A 20,208-nucleotide genomic window follows, 5' to 3' on the forward strand; every position below is an offset into this window, starting at 1 on the left:
ATGTCTTTAAGTTTTTTTTATTTTTTTTTTAATGGACGTTGTGGCAGCGCGCTGCCCTCAAGTGGCCCAATGAAACCAGGCTAATCCTGTTCACGCAATCGATTTAAATATACATATGTCTATATCATAACATTTTTTTTTTTGCCGAGTCTTTGATGGGCAGCGGTTTGTCAAGCGTCGAGGTCTGAGACTGCTCAGCTACAGAAGAGATATCATCAGCCAAGCGTAATGCTTAAAGCGAACAGAAGCAATCGTTTTATACATTAATTATTAAGAGTGGTGAGAATAGTCTTTTTTATAGAAAAAAGGGAGTCTGGAGCTATCAAATGTGTTTAAGTGAGAGTTATAATCTTGGCATAAACACCGAAAAGGTTCATTTAGTTGGAAATTCGTTCTACATTGTTCCAGCAGGCGAGGTTTGAAGTGTCTTGAAGTTCAAGAGGGAGCACAAAAGCTCACTTCATTCAGAAGGAATGGGCTTGAAATTGATCCATTTAAAAGTTTTGTCATAAATATTACACCAAGCATTTCCCTTCGACTAGCAAGAGTTGGAAGATTGATAAGCTTTAATCGATTAGTATAAGGTGGAAGATTACATAGAGTCCCATTGAAAATTTCTTAAGGCAAATAGTAAAAATTGTTTTTGTATTGATTCGAGACTGTCTGCATGGACTTGATAACACGGATTCCAAATTACTGAGCTATATTCTAATATTGGCCTAACTAATGTTGTAAAAAGTGCTTTAGTTACGTAAGGGTCGTTAAATTCTTTTGACCACCGTTTAACAAATGCAAAAACACCTTTACCTTTATTCACTGTAGCATTAATATGAAGGTTGAAACTAAGTTTGGAATCCATCATGACTCCCAAGTCAACAAAACTATTTACAATTTCTAGACTATAGTTGTTAATTGTATATGAAACTGGCGGCGAAATTCTCCGAGAAAAACACGTAACTTTGCATTTTTTAAGATTGAGCGGCATATAATTTACATTGCACTAGGTAGCCAAGTGATTTAAATCCGTTTGAAGCAAGGAATGTTCCTCAACAGACGCGTATGATTTAAAAAGTTTTACATCGTCAGCATACATCAAGATTTTTGAGTATTTTATTGTATTGGATAAATCGTTTATGAACAACAAGAACATAATCGGACCAAGATGGCTGCCCTGAGGAACACCAGAAGAAACATTGATGATGACCGCAGTGGAATCTGTAATATCGACAATTAAGTATTTCCCTTAATCTTTCCATTTTAAAATTTTAAAAAATTTCTTTCAAAAACGCCTCATATCAGAATTCTGCTGAAGAATGCCCGATTTCAAATATGTTGAAGTTATTTCTAGATTGTTCGTTTTGAAACAAGTTCTGAAATTGGGCGAATTCGGAAATATAACGTTCTTTAAGCAATTTAGGAAATGACGCGTTTTCGAAAAGACGGCCGAGATAGGGTGATATTCCACTGGAGTAGATAACGAAATAGAAACTCGTATCTTGATGTCATATCCTTCAACCACAGACACATTTTTGTGGCCTATTGGCAGCCGCGTCTATGACGCCTTTTGATTCATCAACTCTACTGGAGAACTTCGACGTTGTGAGCCATATAGCGGAGAGTACCAGTGCTCCTTTTCCCACTCTATATTTTTATTCTTCTTCTTGTACCGATAAAGATACTCCTTTGCCGAATATAGATCCCGTGCTTTCCGGTAACAAGCACCGATTGCCGACTGTCTCCAGAACGAGTTAATATGACCACATTAAACCTTCTAGGCCATCCCGTCTGTTGTTGTTGTTCTTGTTGTTGTAGCGATAAGGACACTCCCCAAAGGCCTTGGGGAGTGTTTTCGAGTTGATGGTCCTTTGCCGGATACAGATCCGGTACGTTCCGATAACAAGCCCGACCATCTCGGAAACGATTTGTTATGACCACATGCGACCTTCTAGCCTATACCGCCCTCCCACCCCCTCCATGAGGAGTTCGGGGTCGCTAGAGCTTCGGCTGTTAATGAAACAGGATTCGCCCCGGGTAGGTGAAGTTTACAATTGGGTTTGGAGAAGCTATGTATTGCGTGGGCAACCTGAAAGGGCTGCGCTACACAAACCCCTTGAATCCGATATTTTAGTCGCCTCTTAAGACAGGAATACCTACCGCGGGTATATTCTAACCCCCTTACCCGCTGGGGGTGGTCATCCCTTCTCCCACCCTATAGTTTCATGAGGGACTTTGAGTCTCTGTAGCCTTGCCTGAAGCCCGCTAAATATGTGTAAAATATATTTATAATTGCAGCAGGATTCGCCTCGGGTAGGTGAGGTAGACAATTGGGTTGGGGAAGCTGTGCAGCTATTAGCACTTAAAACCCCATTGAATCCTTTTCCCACTCCATAGCTACCAGTACTGATATTAGACAGCAGATATAAAATCCATGGCTTCTAAATAATAGCTATACTGCAGGAGTCCCCGTAAGAGTGAGAAGGAGTTCGCACAATTCCACTGTTTGTAAGCACCCCTTCCCTGTCCACATATACGTCATTGCGCCTACGTCTTCTTTTTGTGCTTTTTATTTCAGGTCCTCACTGTCCCTTTATGTCTCCGATGAATCTAGCATATTAGTATAAGCTCCCCGTGCCCAAATTCTGTGCACAACACATCGACCACGTACTTTTTTATTTGGAGAATGTAGTGCAGACCCTCCTGCTTAGCACGAGATACAAAAAGTACCTTCCACGTATCGATGTATTCGGATTCTGACGCAACAAATCGTCCTATGGGTATAAATGTCTAGACAGCTTGTAAAATATTTGACGAAAAAGATAATTGTAACGAGAAGGATTGAACACATGATTATAATTAGCCGATATTTGTAAATATTTAACAGCTAAAACCTTCAAAAACAAATTTAAAATTATATTAAGAGTAATTAAACGTTTTTTCCCCTCAAACTTAGCATCTGAATTCTTTTCACTATACTTAAAATTTTATGAGAGCCAACAATATAGAATACACAAACGCAATCAGGAATAAAGAAGGATTTTGTAGTCCTTCTTGAACGCCACTACAAAGGTACAAAAGACACGAAGTCATTTGCATTTATGTGCGAACTAAGGAAAGGCGCCAGTCGTTTAAATAGGAATAGGCACACAACTAATTGAAAAACTCGAACATACTAACAAGAGATAGATTTCTAGACAGAGAGAGAGATTATTGCGTAAGCGTGAAGTACGTTATATGTGAGAAATTATATTGTGAAAGTACCTACAGATTTATGTTGTAGCATATAAATATGGTTTGGGCACGAAAGACGAGTCAAAGGATAATAACATATGTACATACATAGCAACGTCTATGTGTTTGTGTGGGTGTAGGCGACTAGGCAATTTGTAGAATACGTATGAGAATTTCTCCTAACACTTGCATGCATTGCCATCGTTATCGCAATTCCCACACACAAATTTCGGTTGTGAATTCACTGATTTGCTTCTTATTGATTTATAGTGCGAGTATGCTTTATATAAGCATTAAAACTGACTGAAGCGATTAAACTAGAGTAAACTTTTGGTTGTGCAAGTCGGGGGTGCACTATGGCTCACCCACAGAGAGTAAAAACTGAAACCATGCAGAGTTCGTTAAGAACAAAACAATTCCAAAAATAATATGACGGCAATTCACGGCAGGCCTCCTAACCGTCGTATGTGCTATGCTTTAATCAAATTTTATATTAGTAACCATGAAAACAACTCAAATATTAAAGTTTTACTTGAATACGAAACTCTTGTGAATTACCCAATTTGGCTTTTTAAAATACAAACAAAGTTAAGTCCTTAACAAACATCGTTTGTGATAATTGTTGGTATGATAGTTTTTTCTTAATTGGAAATTTATTTAATTAGAATAATAAATAAATTCTAAGAACATGTTTACAGAAGTTAATACACGTGCACATACATATATCCCATCCCTAGCTAGATTATAACCTGTTGTTGTTGTAGCAGTGCTTCTCTTGTTGTTGTTGTTGTAGAGATAAGGACACTCCTCGAAGGCCTTGGGGAATGTAATCGATGTTATTCGTCCTTTGCATACTGAAGATCCGGTACAAGCACCAGTAAGGTATGTATTAGCCCGACCATCTCGGGAACGATTTAGTATGATCATATGAAACCTTCTAGGCCATACCGCCCTCCCACCCCCTAGATGCATGAGGAATTTGGGGTCGCCAAAGCCTCTGTTGTTAAAGAGACACGATTTTCCACGGGTAGAAGAGGTTGACAATTGTGTTGGAGAAGCTTTATATTGCGCTGGCAACCCGTTGAAAGTGTTGCGCTACACAACCCCTTCCATCAATTTGGTATTTTAGTCGCTACTTACAACAGGCATACCTGCCGCGGGTATATTCTAAGCCACCTAACCCACTGGGGGAGTAGTGCTTCTCTCCATACAATGGGTGCGATAACTCACAAATTGTCATTAATATCCTCTAACGGTAGTTCGAGGAAACTTGCAGTTTCCACAGGGAGGTACCAAAGAGATATGAGTGTTGAGGCGTTGGTTCCACATTTCAATTGGAAAGATGGCTGCTGTCTTGTGGTGACACTTTACAAGCGGGAAATACGTCGGGTATGTCGGGTTTCATTCTGGATAAGTATTGCTATATCCAGATCGAATTTGTGACAAAATAACGCGCGCCTCCCTGGGGAGGTTGCTTTCCTCAACTGCGAGTTTAGGGCATTTGTCTTTGAGAACGGGGTTCACCGGGCATTTGTTTGCAAAGTAATTTTACGACTTTTTGTGGATGTCTACGAGGGCCTTTTTTGTACTTCTTTTTTTCATATGACTGAATTCTTGAGCACCGAATTTCTAGGTTGTACTAACGCACATGACTCCTTAAGTTCCTGGAAGGCAAGGCCTCTTCAATCCGATGATTATTGGGAAGCCCAAGCTTCTGGGTGTTCAACACAAACTGTTTGTTCAGCATTTCATGTCACTCCTGTATGGCGAGTATTCTTGCCTCGCTGTGTAGATGATGCTCTGGAGACTTAGAAGATATCCCGTGGCAGGTCTGAGCACGTTGTTTTGACAGGCCTGCAGTTTCCTACAGTGTGTTTCTTTTAGGCTCGGGGAGGATATGCCAATATGGGTATCAAAAGAAAGGTATTTCACTCCGCATTACAACAGGGATATTTTTGAGTAGGGTTGCCATTTAGGGTTGCCACCTAATCGAAAATTAAAAAAAATGCATGAGATATGCCGATATGGGTATCAAACGAAAGGTATTTCACTCCGCATTACAATGGGGACATTTTTGAGTAGGGTTGCCACTTGGGGTTGCCACCTATTCGAAATTTAAAAAAATTTCATGACATATGCCGATGTGGGTAACGAAAGGTATTTCACCCCGCATTACTATAGGGACATTTTTTAGTAGGGTTGCCATTTAGGTTTGCCACCTATTCGAAATTTAAAAAAAAATTGCATGAGATATGCCGATATGGGTATCAAACGAAAGGTATTTCACTCCGCATTACAATAGGGACATTTTTGAGTAGGGTTGCCATTTAGGGTTGGGGTAGTTAGACGATACTATTTCTAGTTACTCTTATTCTATTAAAGCTTTAAAGGATAACATTAAAGTTAAAAATCTTCGTAAAAAAATCTTACACATGATTCGACTTAATTTTCTTATTTTCACACACGCTAATAAAATTGAAATGCAATATCAAAGCACCGTGGCAAGTTCTAGCAAAATATATTTAAATGCATATTTTTGGCAAATATGAAATAAATAATTGCAATTTCTCACATATTACTATTAGAAAGATTTCTCACCATAGCAAAAATATATCTCACCATTGGAAATTTTCTACCGTTGAACCCTACAGGCATATGTTCAATTTGAAAACGACGTCTAACCATTTAACTACTTACCAACAGATGGCCCTTAGAGAAGTAAGTTGTCATTTATTTAAACTAACTGATAGTTGTCATTCGGGGTTTTGGAATAATGTAACAAAATTGTGAGACTTTCATAGTATAGAACTAAAAAAATTTTTGAAATTAATAATATATGTACATATAAAAAGGTACCCAGCCAGCATTTTTTGAAAATTTTGATCAAAAAATATTTAAATATCATACCCCAAGATGATTAAAAACGTTCAAATTTAAAAGCATTTTCTGTTCGCAAATTTACGTAACGTCGGGAGAAAAATGTACCATAGATATGATTATTCTTGATTAATCATTTATGATTCATATTTCGAAAAGCTTTTTATTCGTATTTGATATCATTGTAAAATTTAGCTTTAATTGTTTTAGAGTAATATTTGACGGCTTTTCACACTCATTTTCTGATCATATTCGTGAACATATTTCAATCGTATTGGTTGAGATTTTTGAATCAGTTTTGAATGCGATTATGATGCATTTATTCTTCATATCTCATTCAAAATAAGATACTACATAATACTTTTATTTCATCAGGGGAAGAAAGCATGCGGAAGTGAGCTATTTGAACCACAGGTCACTCGCAAACAAACTTGACCGATATACACCTGCGACTACAACATTCAACATCAGCTATGATCGTCAACATCGTAAAATACGATACGGTACGGGATGTTGAAGACATATCCAGGTACATATGTCAAGAGAGTTTCACTTACCTGGTCAAATAGCTCACAACTTTTATATTGTCCAACTATTATATATTTTCTGGGAAGCCGAAGGTAAAGAAATAGTTGGGAAATCTTCGGGCACGAGTAGCATTTGCATTGCATTGTCTTGAAGAATGTCTTAATAATAAAAATTTTAAATACATATTTTTTCTGAACTTCATGATTGAAAAAATGTGTTTATGTGAAAAAAAAAGATTTTCAATAAAAAGTAAAATTTTAACAAGTATAAAACTCATTATTCAGTCAACAAATATAGTCAGAAAAGATTCAGAAAGGTGAATTAAAAATGATTATAAATTTTTGATCACCTAAAGTAAACATCTTTGATTCAAATATGATTCCAAAATTCGATTGAAAAACTATATTCAGTTTTTGATCATCAAAGGCAAGCATATTTGATTATTTTTTTGTTGGTTTTTATGAAATATTAAAATGTAATCATCAAAGGACTTCAAAATTGATTCCAAAAAGTGATCGAAAAATGCTTTTCAATTTTTGATCATCAAAAGTATTCATATTTGATTATTTCTTTTGTTCAATTGTATGATAACTCATTATTTAGTCAGAAAGAGTAATCTAATTGTATTCATACTTAGGGAAATTGAAAATTTAATCATCTAAATGTTGAGTGGGTAGAGTTTGATTAATGATGACATGTGGAACAAAGTATGTTATGCGGCATACTCGAAGATTGCCGAGCAAAGATCGGTCGCCCAGGTACTTATTGCTTATTATGGACAAATAATTGTACTTTGGAATCCCATTTCATTTAAATATGTTTGCTATGGTATACCGTTAATTTTAGACCCACAACAACGTTTTTTTTTTTATGTCAGGTATGTATGTATCTATTTTTTCCTCATACTGTATCACTGGCGACACCAAATTTTGAAGCCCCAGTGGTACGGGTTAACATCTTCCAATCGTGCTCAAACTTTGGCAATCTTAAAATCTAAAAAAATGAAACATTTTAGGGGGTGCCCCCAAAAAAAATTCTACATCGATTTTTTAAAACCACCCTAATAAACATAGCTAGGGAATTATTCGGACGTAATATATAGGTGTTAATATCCAAAATAATTGGAAAATAATTGGAAAATTATATCAGGTTATGCCTAATTAGATGCCAAAACAACAACATATTTAGAATGCAAGTTTTAGGTGTATGTATAAGTAGACTTATTAAATATACGTATAAAACTAAATAGGTACGTAAGTATACACATATTTTGAATTTACGTAGATACTGACCTTGTCTTTTATATTCCAAAGTATTTCAATTGTTTTCAAAGTTTTTTTCTTGGACTTCCCAATATTTGATGTTTTAAATTTGCAGGAAACTTTATAATGGATTAAATTTGAAGCTTTTTCTTAAGTTGTTTTGTTGTTAAGAAACTGTAATTTTATTTCTAACTTTAACAATCCAAATTGATAATTTTGTTTATTTATTGAATAAATGCAGGTAAGTATATTAATGTTTAGACAAGGCCCATTTAAACGACTTAATTAGTTTCGCTGTTGTTTATTATGATCTACGCCCTAACAAATCCAATGTACAGCATCTATCTAAGATCTTTAACCAAGTATGAGATGTTTACCACAGATTTAAGGCGGATAGAAGAGCGAAGATAGCGTAAAGTTAATAATTAAAAATATGGGTCGACTGCTAGAAAGCGTCCAAAAATACACGTACTGACCGCGGCAACAACAATCTGAAGGTGGAAAAGCAAAAATTTCGCTCAAAAAATATTGAAAAATTGCATGTGGTTGTTGTAATTTTGATAATTTTTTTGTATCCACGAACAAAAATTGTGTAGAGGTGTTTGGCGCGGTTTTAATTATGATCTCCAAACCAGAATAAGGGTGTTCTGTGCAATCATTTGAAAATTTAAATCATTGATTGAAGATTGCTGTTTCTTCAATCAATCACTCGCTGGTAAAGAATGTGGCTTAAAAGTTCACACATTCTTCATTCACGGGTCGAAGAAAAGACTGCCTGCATTCCTGATATCTAAGCCGGCACACAGAATAATTTTCTAAAAGCGCGGGCGGAAGGCCGCCAATTCATAAAGGGTGTTCTGCGAACGGTTACTACGGATTCCAGCACATGTTTCGGAGCGCCCCTAATTTTTCGTGTTTTGGTGAATATCTTGCGAAAGAAGACAATTTTTGGTAATTCCAAAGAGGATAGAAATAATAAGAGATGTCAGTTTGTACTTTTTGCGAAATTGATTTGTTATGGTCCCATTTGCGGGGTAATTTTAAATTGCTTCCACACATTTTCAAGAGTTATTTTTGTCCTCTTTGAATATACAAAAAAGCGACTGCGCTGCTTTGGAGAAGGTATACGCTCTGCCGCATTGGCAATGCAAATCTAATTGGCTGTTTTCAAGCAACAAATATATTTTGTAATATTTAATTTATATATGTACTAAAGCGTTTGTTTATTACGAAATTCAAATTAAATAAAGCAATTAAATGAATATATGCAAAAAGTGAAGGTAATAGATAAATACAAAATATAAAGCAAAGCAGCGATAAATGCCAAGTCAGCGCCAGCCCTTCAACTTTCTTCTTTATTTTTCTTGATTTCCCAACAAACACTGAAAACAAAAATTTCAAAAAAACATTGGTTCTCAGTTTGATATTCAACATTATTTGTCATTTGAAACTCAATATTTTCTCGACTTTTTCTCAAACGTCGATCTTCAACTTGAGAATAATTTGAGACATACTTCAGAATTTTTTTCTCTCAAATGTTTGAGAAAACATTAATTCTCAGTTTGATAGTCAGCATTATTGAGTTGGATTTTATATAAGGTGCCACGATTTTCAAACTTTTGTTGATTTGAAGGAGTGGCGGGGGTCCTAAATATCACAAAATTATCATCCGCAACTCTAGGAAACTCCTCGTTTATGAAATATAAGCTTTTTAATTTCCAAATTTAGTAAATTTTCAACTTAAGTCCAGCACTTAAAATTCGGTTCGCACATGTCGATAGTGGTATCAAAAGAGGCGTATTTGCGTCAATATTCCGAATCCGAAAGCAGAAACTATATTTTTTTATCTAGTTTAAAGGTAATTCGCGGAAAACCCGTCGGTACTATTATCGCTCTTTCGTTGTTGCAATTAAACAAACGAAACCATATGCAGGTGGTGAATAGTGTTGCCAGCTCCGCAACAATATCTTTTTATCATGATAGAACATTATAAGGTGGTGGCACGTCGAGATAAATGCAAACTATCAATGTATTTTGGGCTTAAGTGCAGAATACATACATTTGTAAAAAAAAAAATATTATGAGTATTGGTAGTGGTGTTGCAACAACGAAAAAAGCGACAATAGTACCGACGGGTTTTCCGCCAATAACTTTTAAACGAGATTTAAAATATAGTTTCTGCTTTCGGATTCGGAATCTTGACGCAAATACGCGTCTTTTGATACCACTATCGACATGTGCGAACCGAATTTTAAGTGCAGGACTTAAGTTGAAATTTTACTAAATTTGGAAATTAAAAAGCTTATATTTCATAAACTAGGAGTTTCCTAGAGTTGCGGATGATAATTTTGTGATATTTAGGACCCCCGCCACTCCTTCAAATCAACAAAAGTTTGAAAATCGTGGCACCTTATATAAAATCCAACCCCATTTGAAAACTAACGTTTGAAATATGAGAAATGAACCGATTCTCAAATGTCTCAAAGTGAGAATTGACAAAAATGTTTATTGGGTTGTACGAATTGTACACAAACCCGTCTGCATACGGCGACGCTGCTGCTTGTGCGGACTTTTTGCGTTTGGTTTTTAAAATTGTCTGGTTTTTTGTTCCTTGCAGTTTTTTGTACCTTGTGCTTTTGTTAATTCTGCTTTTGAGTGCTTAATTTATCACATTTATCAACTTTATTAGCTTTATTTATTGCAAGTTTTCGCTTTTTCATGGAGATCTTTTATTTGGATATGGTTATACATTTGTCTGCCTTTGTATATATTTCTACCTTCTTCGTTCTTTATATGAAACTTATCTAGGAGAAAATTTTGTCAATTTATACACCAAATAAACACTAACTACAAAGTGCATTACGCTTTTTTATGTTATCTTATCTTATAAATATTTATTTAATTTTTTCCACTTTATTGCATTTTCAAATGTTTATATAGCGTCCGAAAAAATATTTAACTGAGGCCGTCAAAAATCTGGAGAAAACTGCTCAACAAAGCGAATGAAGAAAAACTTGTGGCTTGGCAGTCATGGTTCATATTTAGAGATTGGTAACCCTACCTTCAACGCAGGGCTGCTTTCGTGATTGATGTGTAAATATAAAAGTACATACGTATAAAGCGATGTGTCATAGCGCGACACGTTGCATCATAACCTGGTATAACACAAAAGATGATAGCGGCACGATCCTTCACTGCATCAATTTGGTTTCAATTACTGGCAATTATTTTGAATTTTGAATTGACTTTGGTTAAACCTCGTGTAAATACGCGCAAATCTACAATAAACTCCTACCAGTTAATCTCAGCATTCAATATGTCCCATCCACAGGAACTACACCATTTTCCGATGCACTTGAGAAAAGGGAAAATGTATTTGAGAAATGAAATGAGAAGGGCATATGTATTTGAGAAAATGTCAAAAGGTTTTGAGAAATGGGCGAATGATGTTAAGAAAGAAGCAAAGGAAAAGGCCAAATATATGTGAGAAACGTATGGAGTAAAATTCTATTATATTTGAGAAATGGGCATATAAAATTGAGAAAAGAGCAAATGTATTTGAGAAGTAGTTAAGTGGATTTGAGATATAGGCAAATTAAATTAAGAAATAGGTAAACATATTTGAGAAAGTGGCAAATGTATTTGAGAAAAGGCCAATTATATTTGAGAAATGGCCAAATGAAATTGAGAAAAGGACAAATTTAATTGAGAAACGGGAAAATGAATTTGAGAAATTGGCAAATGTATTTTAGAAAAAGAATCATGGAAAAAGTTGATTGTAAACATATCATTCACCATTCCAAATTGATCGATTTTTAAATATTTGAAACAAGAAAAAGTCACTAAGACATCATTTATACATTCCTTAATCTACAATAAATCTTCATAGACAATCTACGCGTTTACATATTTTCCATCCCTGGGAACTAGATTATTTTAAAGCCGAGTCATTGGTGCCGTTTGTAGTATCGCTGTATGCGTATCCCTAACGTAATCAGCTGTTTATCGCTAAGGCGGAAAACCAAAACCCAATTGGTTGGCCACGATACGGTTACGACCTTAAAGCTGGATACATTGGTGCTTTATCGGTAAGCGTATCGGTAACCTTTTAACAGCTGATTCGACCAACCTTATGAGAATCCATGCAATCGATTATTGGTGCCGCTAAAGTCGTAACCGTATCGTAGCCAACCAATTGGGTTTTAGTTTACCGTCGTAACGATAAACAGCTGATTACGTTAGGGATACGGATACAGCGATACGACATACGGCACCAATGACTCCAGCTTAAGTGTGAATTAAACTTCCTTAACCCTAACGCCATAGTCGTATCCATACCCATATCCATAACCATCTACAATCTGATCGATTAATGGTCCCTTAACCTAAATATCGTGAAAATTTCATAAAAATGAGGAAAACGCAAAAAATCACAAACATATTTAACAAAAAATATGTCTCTTAGTAAAAGCGTATCCAAAGCAATAAATAAAATATAAAAAAAGTTAATAAATTCACCAACTGAAATATTTTTAAGTTATGGATATAGCGAAAAACAAAAAACCAATAGGTTGGCTATGGTACCATTAACAGATTACATTGATTTCCATAAGATAGGTTCGATCAGCTGTTTTATCTGGTTATGGTTAACCATCACAACATCATGCCAACCTAATAAAACCGCACTGCGCTTTTTCAGCACACGCAAACAACCAGCGTTTTTTGCCCTAACCGAAATATGCGTTGCGATAATGTAAACCATGTATGCAAACGTCAAATCTAAATATCACGCAGGACAAAAATTGGAAATCGAGTTAGGTTTTCACGCAGCAAATTCAATTTCAGTTGCCCTCATACAAGTTGTATGTGCATGAGACATTTTTGACAGAAATTAAGAATAAGAATAATAATTATGCGTTGCGATAATGTAAACCATGTATGCAAACGTCAAATCTAAATGTCACGCAGAACAAAAATTGAAAATCGAGTTAGGTTTCCACGCAGCAAATTCAATTTCGGTTGCTCTCATACAAGTTGTATGTGCATGAGACATTTTTGACAGAAAATTACTTGCGTGCGTTTATATTAGGTTCGCATATATCGATGTTGCCACCGAGTTTTGCAGCGCTATTATCAGCTGCTCTAACACTTTAGGCGTCAAATTAAGTTTGTTTATAATTACTCATTTGGACAATGTTTCACATATGCAACGTGCCCTTTTTACGCGTTTAAATTAAATATAATTTATTGCAATTACTAAGAATAGTGAATTAAACGTCGCTTTAAGTCTAGGTAATAATTTACAACAGCGGTCGACTGCTAATGCGAGTCCAAAAGTATAGGAGGAAGTGTCATACGACTTTACATCCGAAGACGAAATATTAAAATTAGTTCAAAAGGTGTTACCGAAAAACCGGAGCTAATCCTATACGACAACATGACACTCTCAATACACGTCCGAGATATCGGAAAGGGTGTAAAAAGACGCGTGTTGGTCCCGGAAAAGAAGTTATTAGTCGTTCTAAAGATATTAAAGATAAATCGAAAATGACCTCGGGTTCCTTCGAAACCAGGGATGTGATCCATAGTCCACCTTCTTGCGTTGGCGACCTTTGGTCACGCTTGTAAAAAATTACCCTGGCCGGTCCACCTATGGGGTGGGATCAAAATTATATCGTATGCACAACAACCACATGAAATTGCCAACTTCAACTCAAATATCTCCCAACAGAAATAAAATGTATTCCTCGGATTATTGTTGTCGAGGTCAATACGTGTCTTTTGACACCTCTCCCGATATTTTTGGATGTTTTAGAAGTTGTGAGCTGAAGTAAAGAATTGCCATATTTAGCAACATTCATTCGTTCAATCTTACATTTCTAATATTAGCCCTGCATGCCTATAAATTGGAATGGAAATTAGCAATGATGAAACTTTTGATACACGTAATAAATACAAACTGAATCGGAAAAAAACAAAAACGAAAAATGGATGCGTTTGGCGATTATATAGGTATGTTTTGGCAATACTATACGTCAACGTCTGATTCTTTTGGATGTTTGTACTAGGGATGCAAGTAAAGTTAGATATTACATTTTCCTATAAGGAGCGTAGCATTTGAGGTGGAATGGGAATCTTAAAACCCGTGATGTTCTTGGGGAGTGCTCCGTGCTGGGTTGTTTAGATAAGCTTTGAATTAAGCTGAAATAAAAATATATTCTGGGACTTCCAGTTTACGTCAGTTATCACTAAGAAGCATGGAGACGCGCGCCAACTTCGATCTGGCTATTGAGTAGGTTACACTCTTACTTATCCAGAATAAACTCCGACACACGCAAGTCCTGCATGTAATGTGTCCCCACATGATGCCAGTCTAGAACAGTGGTCGACTGCCTCAACGCATCCAAAAATATCGGGAGGGGTGTCAAAAGGTGCGTCTTGGCCTCAGTATTAATAATCCGAAGGCGGAAACAAATGTTTAAGTCGTTCAAAAGATATTAATGAAAAATTACCCTGGGGCTCTCCGAAACCGGGGATGGGATCTACAGTATTTTCGCGCAGAACACCTTCCTGCATTGGCGACCTTCGACCTCGCTTATAAAAAATTACCCTGACCGGTCCACCAATGGTGTGCGATGAAAATCAAGCCGTGCGAAATACTTTTGTACACAAAATTTTTTCCCGTCCACAACAGTGTTACAACAACCACATGAAAATCTCCAAATTCAATTGCAAATATATTTCTTTTCTTTCCCACCTTCGGATTATTGTTGTTGACGTCAATATGCGCCTTTTAACACCTCTCCCGATATTTTTGAACGCGTTTTAGCAACGCCTTTTACACAAGTCTCCTTAGAAGAAGAAAAGGATTGTTAAGGATAACAAATATATACCATTATTTAAAAAAAGGCATGACGTCACCAAATATTGTAAAAACTTAATTACATTTTTATTTTAAAGATACTATACTACGATATATTTAATTTTATTTTTATTTTTTTTTTTCTTCAGATATTAACGTGCACATAATGTTCACTATATATATAGCCGACATCATCCAACGATTTTTTAAAACAATCGTCGAATATTTCAAGTACAAAAATCACAATTCTCCTGAAAATCGTTTATGGACCATATTAGGCCGCGCATACTGCTACAATGTTCCTTCCAGGGTTCTTTTCTTTTTTATTATAGTTATTTCTATATACCGTGCGCGCTTTCCACCTCTTCATTATTTGGCATACATGCCAATTTTATGGTTATACCACTGCGTCAATGTACCACATAGCACACTGGATTATGCTACGTTTATCCGAGCCAATCATGGCTTAGATTCAGCCTCAAGTATGGCGGCTAATTACTTCCATGGCTATTTGAAGCTGACTTTGCCGGCTTATACCAATAATCCGGGCATAAGGGAGCGCATATATATGTATGAGCAGAGACATGATGTGAAATTCGCATTAAATCGCCTCATCATACTTGTGCCAAGTCAACTTTTTATTAAGTCAAAATTTGAAAGCCCTTACTTGGAAAAAGCGGAGGTAATTATATTATTTTCTTTAATACGTATGTACGTCTTAAATTTTTTTGCCTCTTATTTACAAAAGCCGCTGCCCAAAGTATATCTAAATCGTGCAGGAGTTAACCGTCCATATCAAAATGATGTTTATCGGTTTACCAAACCAATCAACAATCGTTTCTACTATATGGCGCTAGAAGGCGCAACGCCAATTTTAACATTTTTTGAAACCATAAATTTTCAACCAACAAGTACTAAAGAAATTCTTCAAATGAAGAGAGAGATTCTTTTGAAATTTTTTAAGTACTTAAAGAAGTTGGTAGGAGACTGGCCGGAAACAGAACAAGAAACGGAATTAATTTTCTATGATGGTATGTATGCTAAATAGGGGCAAATTAAAACAATTAAATATCGATATATATTGTTTTTATTATTTTATGTAAAAGACTATAAACCAAATGGCGAAAAACAGGATATTGGAGAGATGCTATTCAATCATTTCAAAAGTATATTGCTATCTAAAGAGTCATCGAATTCAAATAACACTTTTTCGACAAGAGCTAGTCAACACATTGAATCAATCCATGATTAACATTCTGAAACAAATGTTTCTATGATTTCTGTATGGTCCGCAATGGGTAAAAAACCAGCCAGTTTTGGAATTTGCTTCAAGAGAGGAACGCCCTATCTCAGAATTTATTTTGAAAATGTCGTCGCATTTTATTATTTGGTTTAAAGTCCTATTTCTATCCCATTTTAAATATGTAATACATCTATATTGCTAGTAATGATTTGTGTAGTCAGTGTTGTTGCATTAACGATAAAGACACTTCAAGGGGTAGTGTAGCGCAATATATAGCTTCTCCAACCCAATTGTCAACCTCGCCTTCGAGCGGCGAATTCAGTTTCACTAACAGACGAGGCTCTGGCGACCCCAAGCTCCTCATGGAACTTGGGGGTTGGGGAGGGAGGGACTACCTGAAGGTTTAATGTGGCCATATAAATCGCTTCCGAGATGGTCGGGCTAGCACCTTAATGGTACTGTGTTACCGGAGCGTACCGGATCTGTATCCGGCAAAGGACCATCACATCGATAACACTCCCCAAAGCCTTCGGGGAGTAACCTTATCGCTACAACAACAACAGCACTACCCGAAAGTTTTGGGGAGTGTTGTCGATGTTGATGGTCCTTTGCCGGATACAGATCCGGTGCATTCCGGTAACAAGCACATTACTAGCAATATAGAAGTATTAAACATTTTGATAAAAACGATTTTTTTAAACTGTGTTAATCAAATTACTGACAAGCGTGTTGAAATCCTATAACTCATGAAACGCCCGGGAGGCTTGATATGCAGGTTTGCCTTTACACTAATTACCTAACAAATATTTTTAATGTATAGATTAAAGTAATTTAAGTTTACGTAGATATACAATGTATTTATGGTAATTTTACGCATATTAGCCAATGGTTCTCTCCAAAAAAATCAGGGATGCACCTTAACGTTAAGCTAATCGTTTATCAAAAAATTTCCACCGTTTCCGTTGAAACACTTCGAAATATTATCGATAAAGAAATTATCAAAATAAATTGTATCTCGTTTTTAACTGAAACGAAAAGCTTTCGTTAACGTTAAAAACGTTAACAAAAACGTGATACTTTATGTTTGAATTGTGCTGGCAATGCTATAGCAATGGTGAAGCCGTAAGGTGGCAACAACGAGCGCACATACACACACAAACTCTATGTAATTTGTTTGTGTAATTCGTTGGTGGTAATGTCAAAAATACTCTGAGAAATGTTCGTACTGTCAAAATTCATGAGAAAAGTTGCAATCAGCTTGGCTAATGCTTTCACCTTTAATGACTCCGCCATCAATCAGCTTTGCCAGCATAGTTTGAAATTAATAATCAACATAAACGATTTGATTTCGTTTTGATATGGCAGAAAACGAAACGAAATCATTTCGTTAATTTGACGATCTTAACGTTAATAAACGAAACGAAATTACTTCGTTTCGTTTATTAACGTTGATTATCGTAACGAAATGATATCGTTTCGTTGGTTAAGCATGCCTGAAAAAAATGGTCTTAGTTTTTTATAACCACTGAAATACATTTCAGCATTTTCGAAACACATTTGCACTTTCTGAAATACTTTATGAAATAATAATTTAATTTGATTTGCCTTTGTACGATCCGATGTTACTCTTGTATAAAATACGTTGCATATAAAAATAAGTGCATGAAACCCTTATATTGCATCCGTAATTAACGATCCTATTAAATTAAATCCTTATTATTATAGTAAAAGTGTAACTTTGGATGTACATTTTTTCACACAAAAAATGCTTGAAAAATATGTTTATGAAAAAATAAATTATAACAAAGAGTATGCAGTTGTAAGAAACTTTGCACATAAAATAAAATTTTCTAATTTCTTAAAAAAATATACGCCAGCACCATTCCTGTCAAAAATAGCTTTTCATGTAGTTTGGGGAAACAGGATGTAACAAATCAATATTAACATAAAATAGTGGGAACTAAAGTTAGCCACCTCTGCTGAATAATTTACTTCTTATGATTTCATGTAAAAATTAGATTAGTTTTCTGCCTGCTCCGTTAATTTTTATTTATTTCACTTATCAGGTTTACATTCTAAGCCGACCAATAATAAGTTTCTCTCTAGTATAAAAATTCCTCACCATAGTCAAAACTAACTCGCCTTAGAAATTTTTTCCGTTTGCCACTGTCCCTCGCATTAAGAAAAAGCTTGAAATTTTGAGAACTCTCTTGAAGTCTACATATATGACGTTAATTCGTTCGTACTAACCACCTGATTCGGAAGCATTGTAAAGATTTCCCCATACAATGGATTTCTATTACCGCTACATACATAGTGAAAGGTTAATAAAATATTTTTCGAAATATCTGTTGTTGTTCAAAAGTGTCCAAAGACACATGCGAGTTTTTTGCTTACAATCAATACGATGAAATTTAGATTCTCTTTAATTTATTTAATTTTCTGCGAACTAATTAATCGTTAAAAAAATTAAAACCTTTAAACAAATTAAATAATTTATAACTTCTTTCTATTTTTTTACTTTACCCTCCATACTTCCCTCAACTTGCGTCAAATCGGGATCCGGCTAAGTCTCTGTATAGTAAAAAGAGTTTAATAATTCTTTCTATGTCTATAACTTTAACATTCTAGCTCTACATTTCCACAATTAAATTCTCTTTATCTAATTCATTTTCATTTTGTTTATAATGCAATTGTTCCTGTAGTTGCTCTTCGGCCATTTTTAACATTCTTTGCTTCCATTTATCATAATCCTCTACTGTAGAAGTTGCTGCACGTTTAGTACTTTCAGTAACATTATCGGATTTTGGGTTCACGGCACCACTGCCATGATTTACAGCTATTTCTGCTGCATAGATCTTTAGATTTTTATCTGTTGCATCCTTATAATGTTTACTGAGAAATTTACTCCAACGTAACTCGAGCTGTTGCCATTGTGTCGGTCGTAAATTACTAAAACTCAATATTTTTTGTTTGGATACCTTTTGTTTGAGCATTTTTGCTGCTTGAAAAACCGCCATAGCTGCATATTGTGGATGTATAAGATCGCTTTCATCACCAGCATTTTCTTTTATTATAACCATTTTGTAAAGTTCCAATAATTCATTGGCCTTTTGTGTAACTTCGGTCAAGTTTAATTGTACACAGATATCGTTCACACCAACGATCTTATTTAGATCGAGCAATTTTTCAATCATTCGTTTATGACGTGTGTAATGGGATTTGCGCAAATTGGATAACTTGTTGGCTTGTTCCTACATGTACAACAGAGAACATTATCTTAAGTATTTATTATTTATTAACAAATTTCACCATATCAAAGGTGATCCCCACTAGAGTTGCCGCAATATCTGCGCAAATTATAGTCTTCGCATATTCGTTTAGTTGCAGTGGCATATTAGCAGATCGCAATTCCAGGAGTCGCAGCAACTCCAAAGTTTTGCTGTTCAAAAGAATTCATGATAAAAACACATGTAAGCATGGAAATACATATTGCTTTCGAACTCTTTGTTTATCGCATACTGACCTCTGCATGTTCGGCTCGTCTCGCAATCCCATTTTACAAAGCATTTGCTCAATTAGTGTGACCATGACTTTGTCTTTAATTTGCACGTTTTACTTTTTCTTATAAAATTGCTGTTGCCGTAAAATTTTCATAAACAAACAAAAATATGTCGAAACTCATCAATTTTAAAGAGATAAAAAAAATTCTTGGCGCGCGAAAGTAACAAGATAAAGGAACCGCGAAATCAAGGTAAATTTTACCAAGTAGCGCAACTAACAGCTGATCGGTGAAAATTCGCACATTCACACGCACAGTTCTCGACTCAGTTTCAAAAAAAAGCTTTAGATTATATAATTCAAATTTTAAAGTGAGATAATCTTTACAAATTTATGTTTACAGAATATATATGGCGTTTTTTTTGTTATTAAAACAATAGTTTTATTTATATTAAAGCTTTTATCATTTTTTTTTTAACTTTGAAAAATCTCCGAACACCATTCCTTCATTATATGACATTTGACTGTCTAGTCCACTCTATACGCAACATAACCTCTACTTAAGCTGCCAAACTATATAGTAAACAATGCGCGAAGTGGTAAACCAATTAGTGATGAGTGGTAGTACAGTAAAGATGCGAGAGTTACCTGGTTTTGTCACGGCGATTTAAAGTAAAGATATCAATAAATGGACGCTTTCAGCAACA

General features: G+C 35.4%; 3 protein-coding genes across 20 annotated transcripts in view; 1 reads left to right on the top strand and 2 right to left on the bottom strand.

Annotated features, from left to right (window-relative positions):
• Positions 1–10,877, bottom strand: part of ckn (CRK like proto-oncogene, adaptor protein) — a 134,604-nt gene extending 123,727 nt beyond the window's left edge. Inside the window, exons 1-3 of one of the 17 annotated variants that reach the window (XM_067770631.1) lie at positions 10,808–10,859; positions 10,430–10,699; positions 7,926–8,247 (exon numbers count right to left, since the gene is read on the bottom strand). The gene's annotated coding sequence lies outside the window, so the exon portion shown is untranslated. Of the gene's footprint in view, positions 1–7,925; positions 8,248–10,338 lie in introns of all 17 variants that reach the window. The other 16 variants (XM_067770630.1, XM_067770632.1, XM_067770633.1 and 13 more) reach the window with 16 other exon arrangements.
• A 2,174-nt stretch (positions 10,878–13,051) lies between these two features.
• Positions 13,052–19,670, top strand: LOC137243220 (stimulator of interferon genes protein homolog). Of its 2 annotated transcripts, none has more exons than XM_067770642.1 (5): positions 13,052–13,187; positions 13,785–13,907; positions 14,907–15,439; positions 15,506–15,788; positions 15,864–19,670. In XM_067770642.1, the coding sequence occupies exons 2-5, from the start codon at positions 13,883–13,885 to the stop codon at positions 16,007–16,009; spliced, it is 987 nt and encodes a 328-aa protein (XP_067626743.1). In that variant the 5' UTR covers positions 13,052–13,187; positions 13,785–13,882; the 3' UTR covers positions 16,010–19,670. The 2 variants fall into 2 exon arrangements, with proteins under 2 accessions (XP_067626743.1, XP_067626744.1); XM_067770643.1 differs by having other exon boundaries at positions 13,155–13,294.
• Positions 18,024–20,004, bottom strand: Orc6 (Origin recognition complex subunit 6). The gene is made up of 3 exons (XM_067770644.1): positions 19,527–20,004; positions 19,313–19,442; positions 18,024–19,254 (listed from the first exon to the last, which is right to left on the bottom strand). The coding sequence occupies exons 1-3, from the start codon at positions 19,589–19,591 to the stop codon at positions 18,634–18,636; spliced, it is 816 nt and encodes a 271-aa protein (XP_067626745.1). The 5' UTR covers positions 19,592–20,004; the 3' UTR covers positions 18,024–18,633.
• Between the last annotated feature and the right edge of the window lie 204 nt (positions 20,005–20,208).

Source organism: Eurosta solidaginis, chromosome 3 (genome assembly GCF_040869045.1).
Source record: "Eurosta solidaginis isolate ZX-2024a chromosome 3, ASM4086904v1, whole genome shotgun sequence".
Taxonomy (NCBI): domain Eukaryota; kingdom Metazoa; phylum Arthropoda; class Insecta; order Diptera; family Tephritidae; genus Eurosta; species Eurosta solidaginis.

Bases quoted from the DNA above. Each gene is read 5' to 3' on its own strand.
- Orc6 (XM_067770644.1), bottom strand. From the start codon at position 19,591: ATGGTCACACTAATTGAGCAAATGCTTTGTAAAATGGGATTGCGAGAC. The intron at 19,443-19,526 runs GTCAGTATGCGA...TCTTTTGAACAG, and splicing joins GACGAGCCGAACATGCAGAG to CAAAACTTTGGAGTTGCTGC. The intron at 19,255-19,312 runs GTGAAATTTGTT...TTGTACATGTAG, and splicing joins TGGGGATCACCTTTGATATG to GAACAAGCCAACAAGTTATC.
- LOC137243220 (XM_067770642.1), top strand. From the start codon at position 13,883: ATGGATGCGTTTGGCGATTATATAG. The intron at 13,908-14,906 runs GTATGTTTTGGC...TTTTTTCTTCAG, and splicing joins TGCGTTTGGCGATTATATAG to ATATTAACGTGCACATAATG. The intron at 15,440-15,505 runs GTAATTATATTA...TATTTACAAAAG, and splicing joins CTTACTTGGAAAAAGCGGAG to CCGCTGCCCAAAGTATATCT.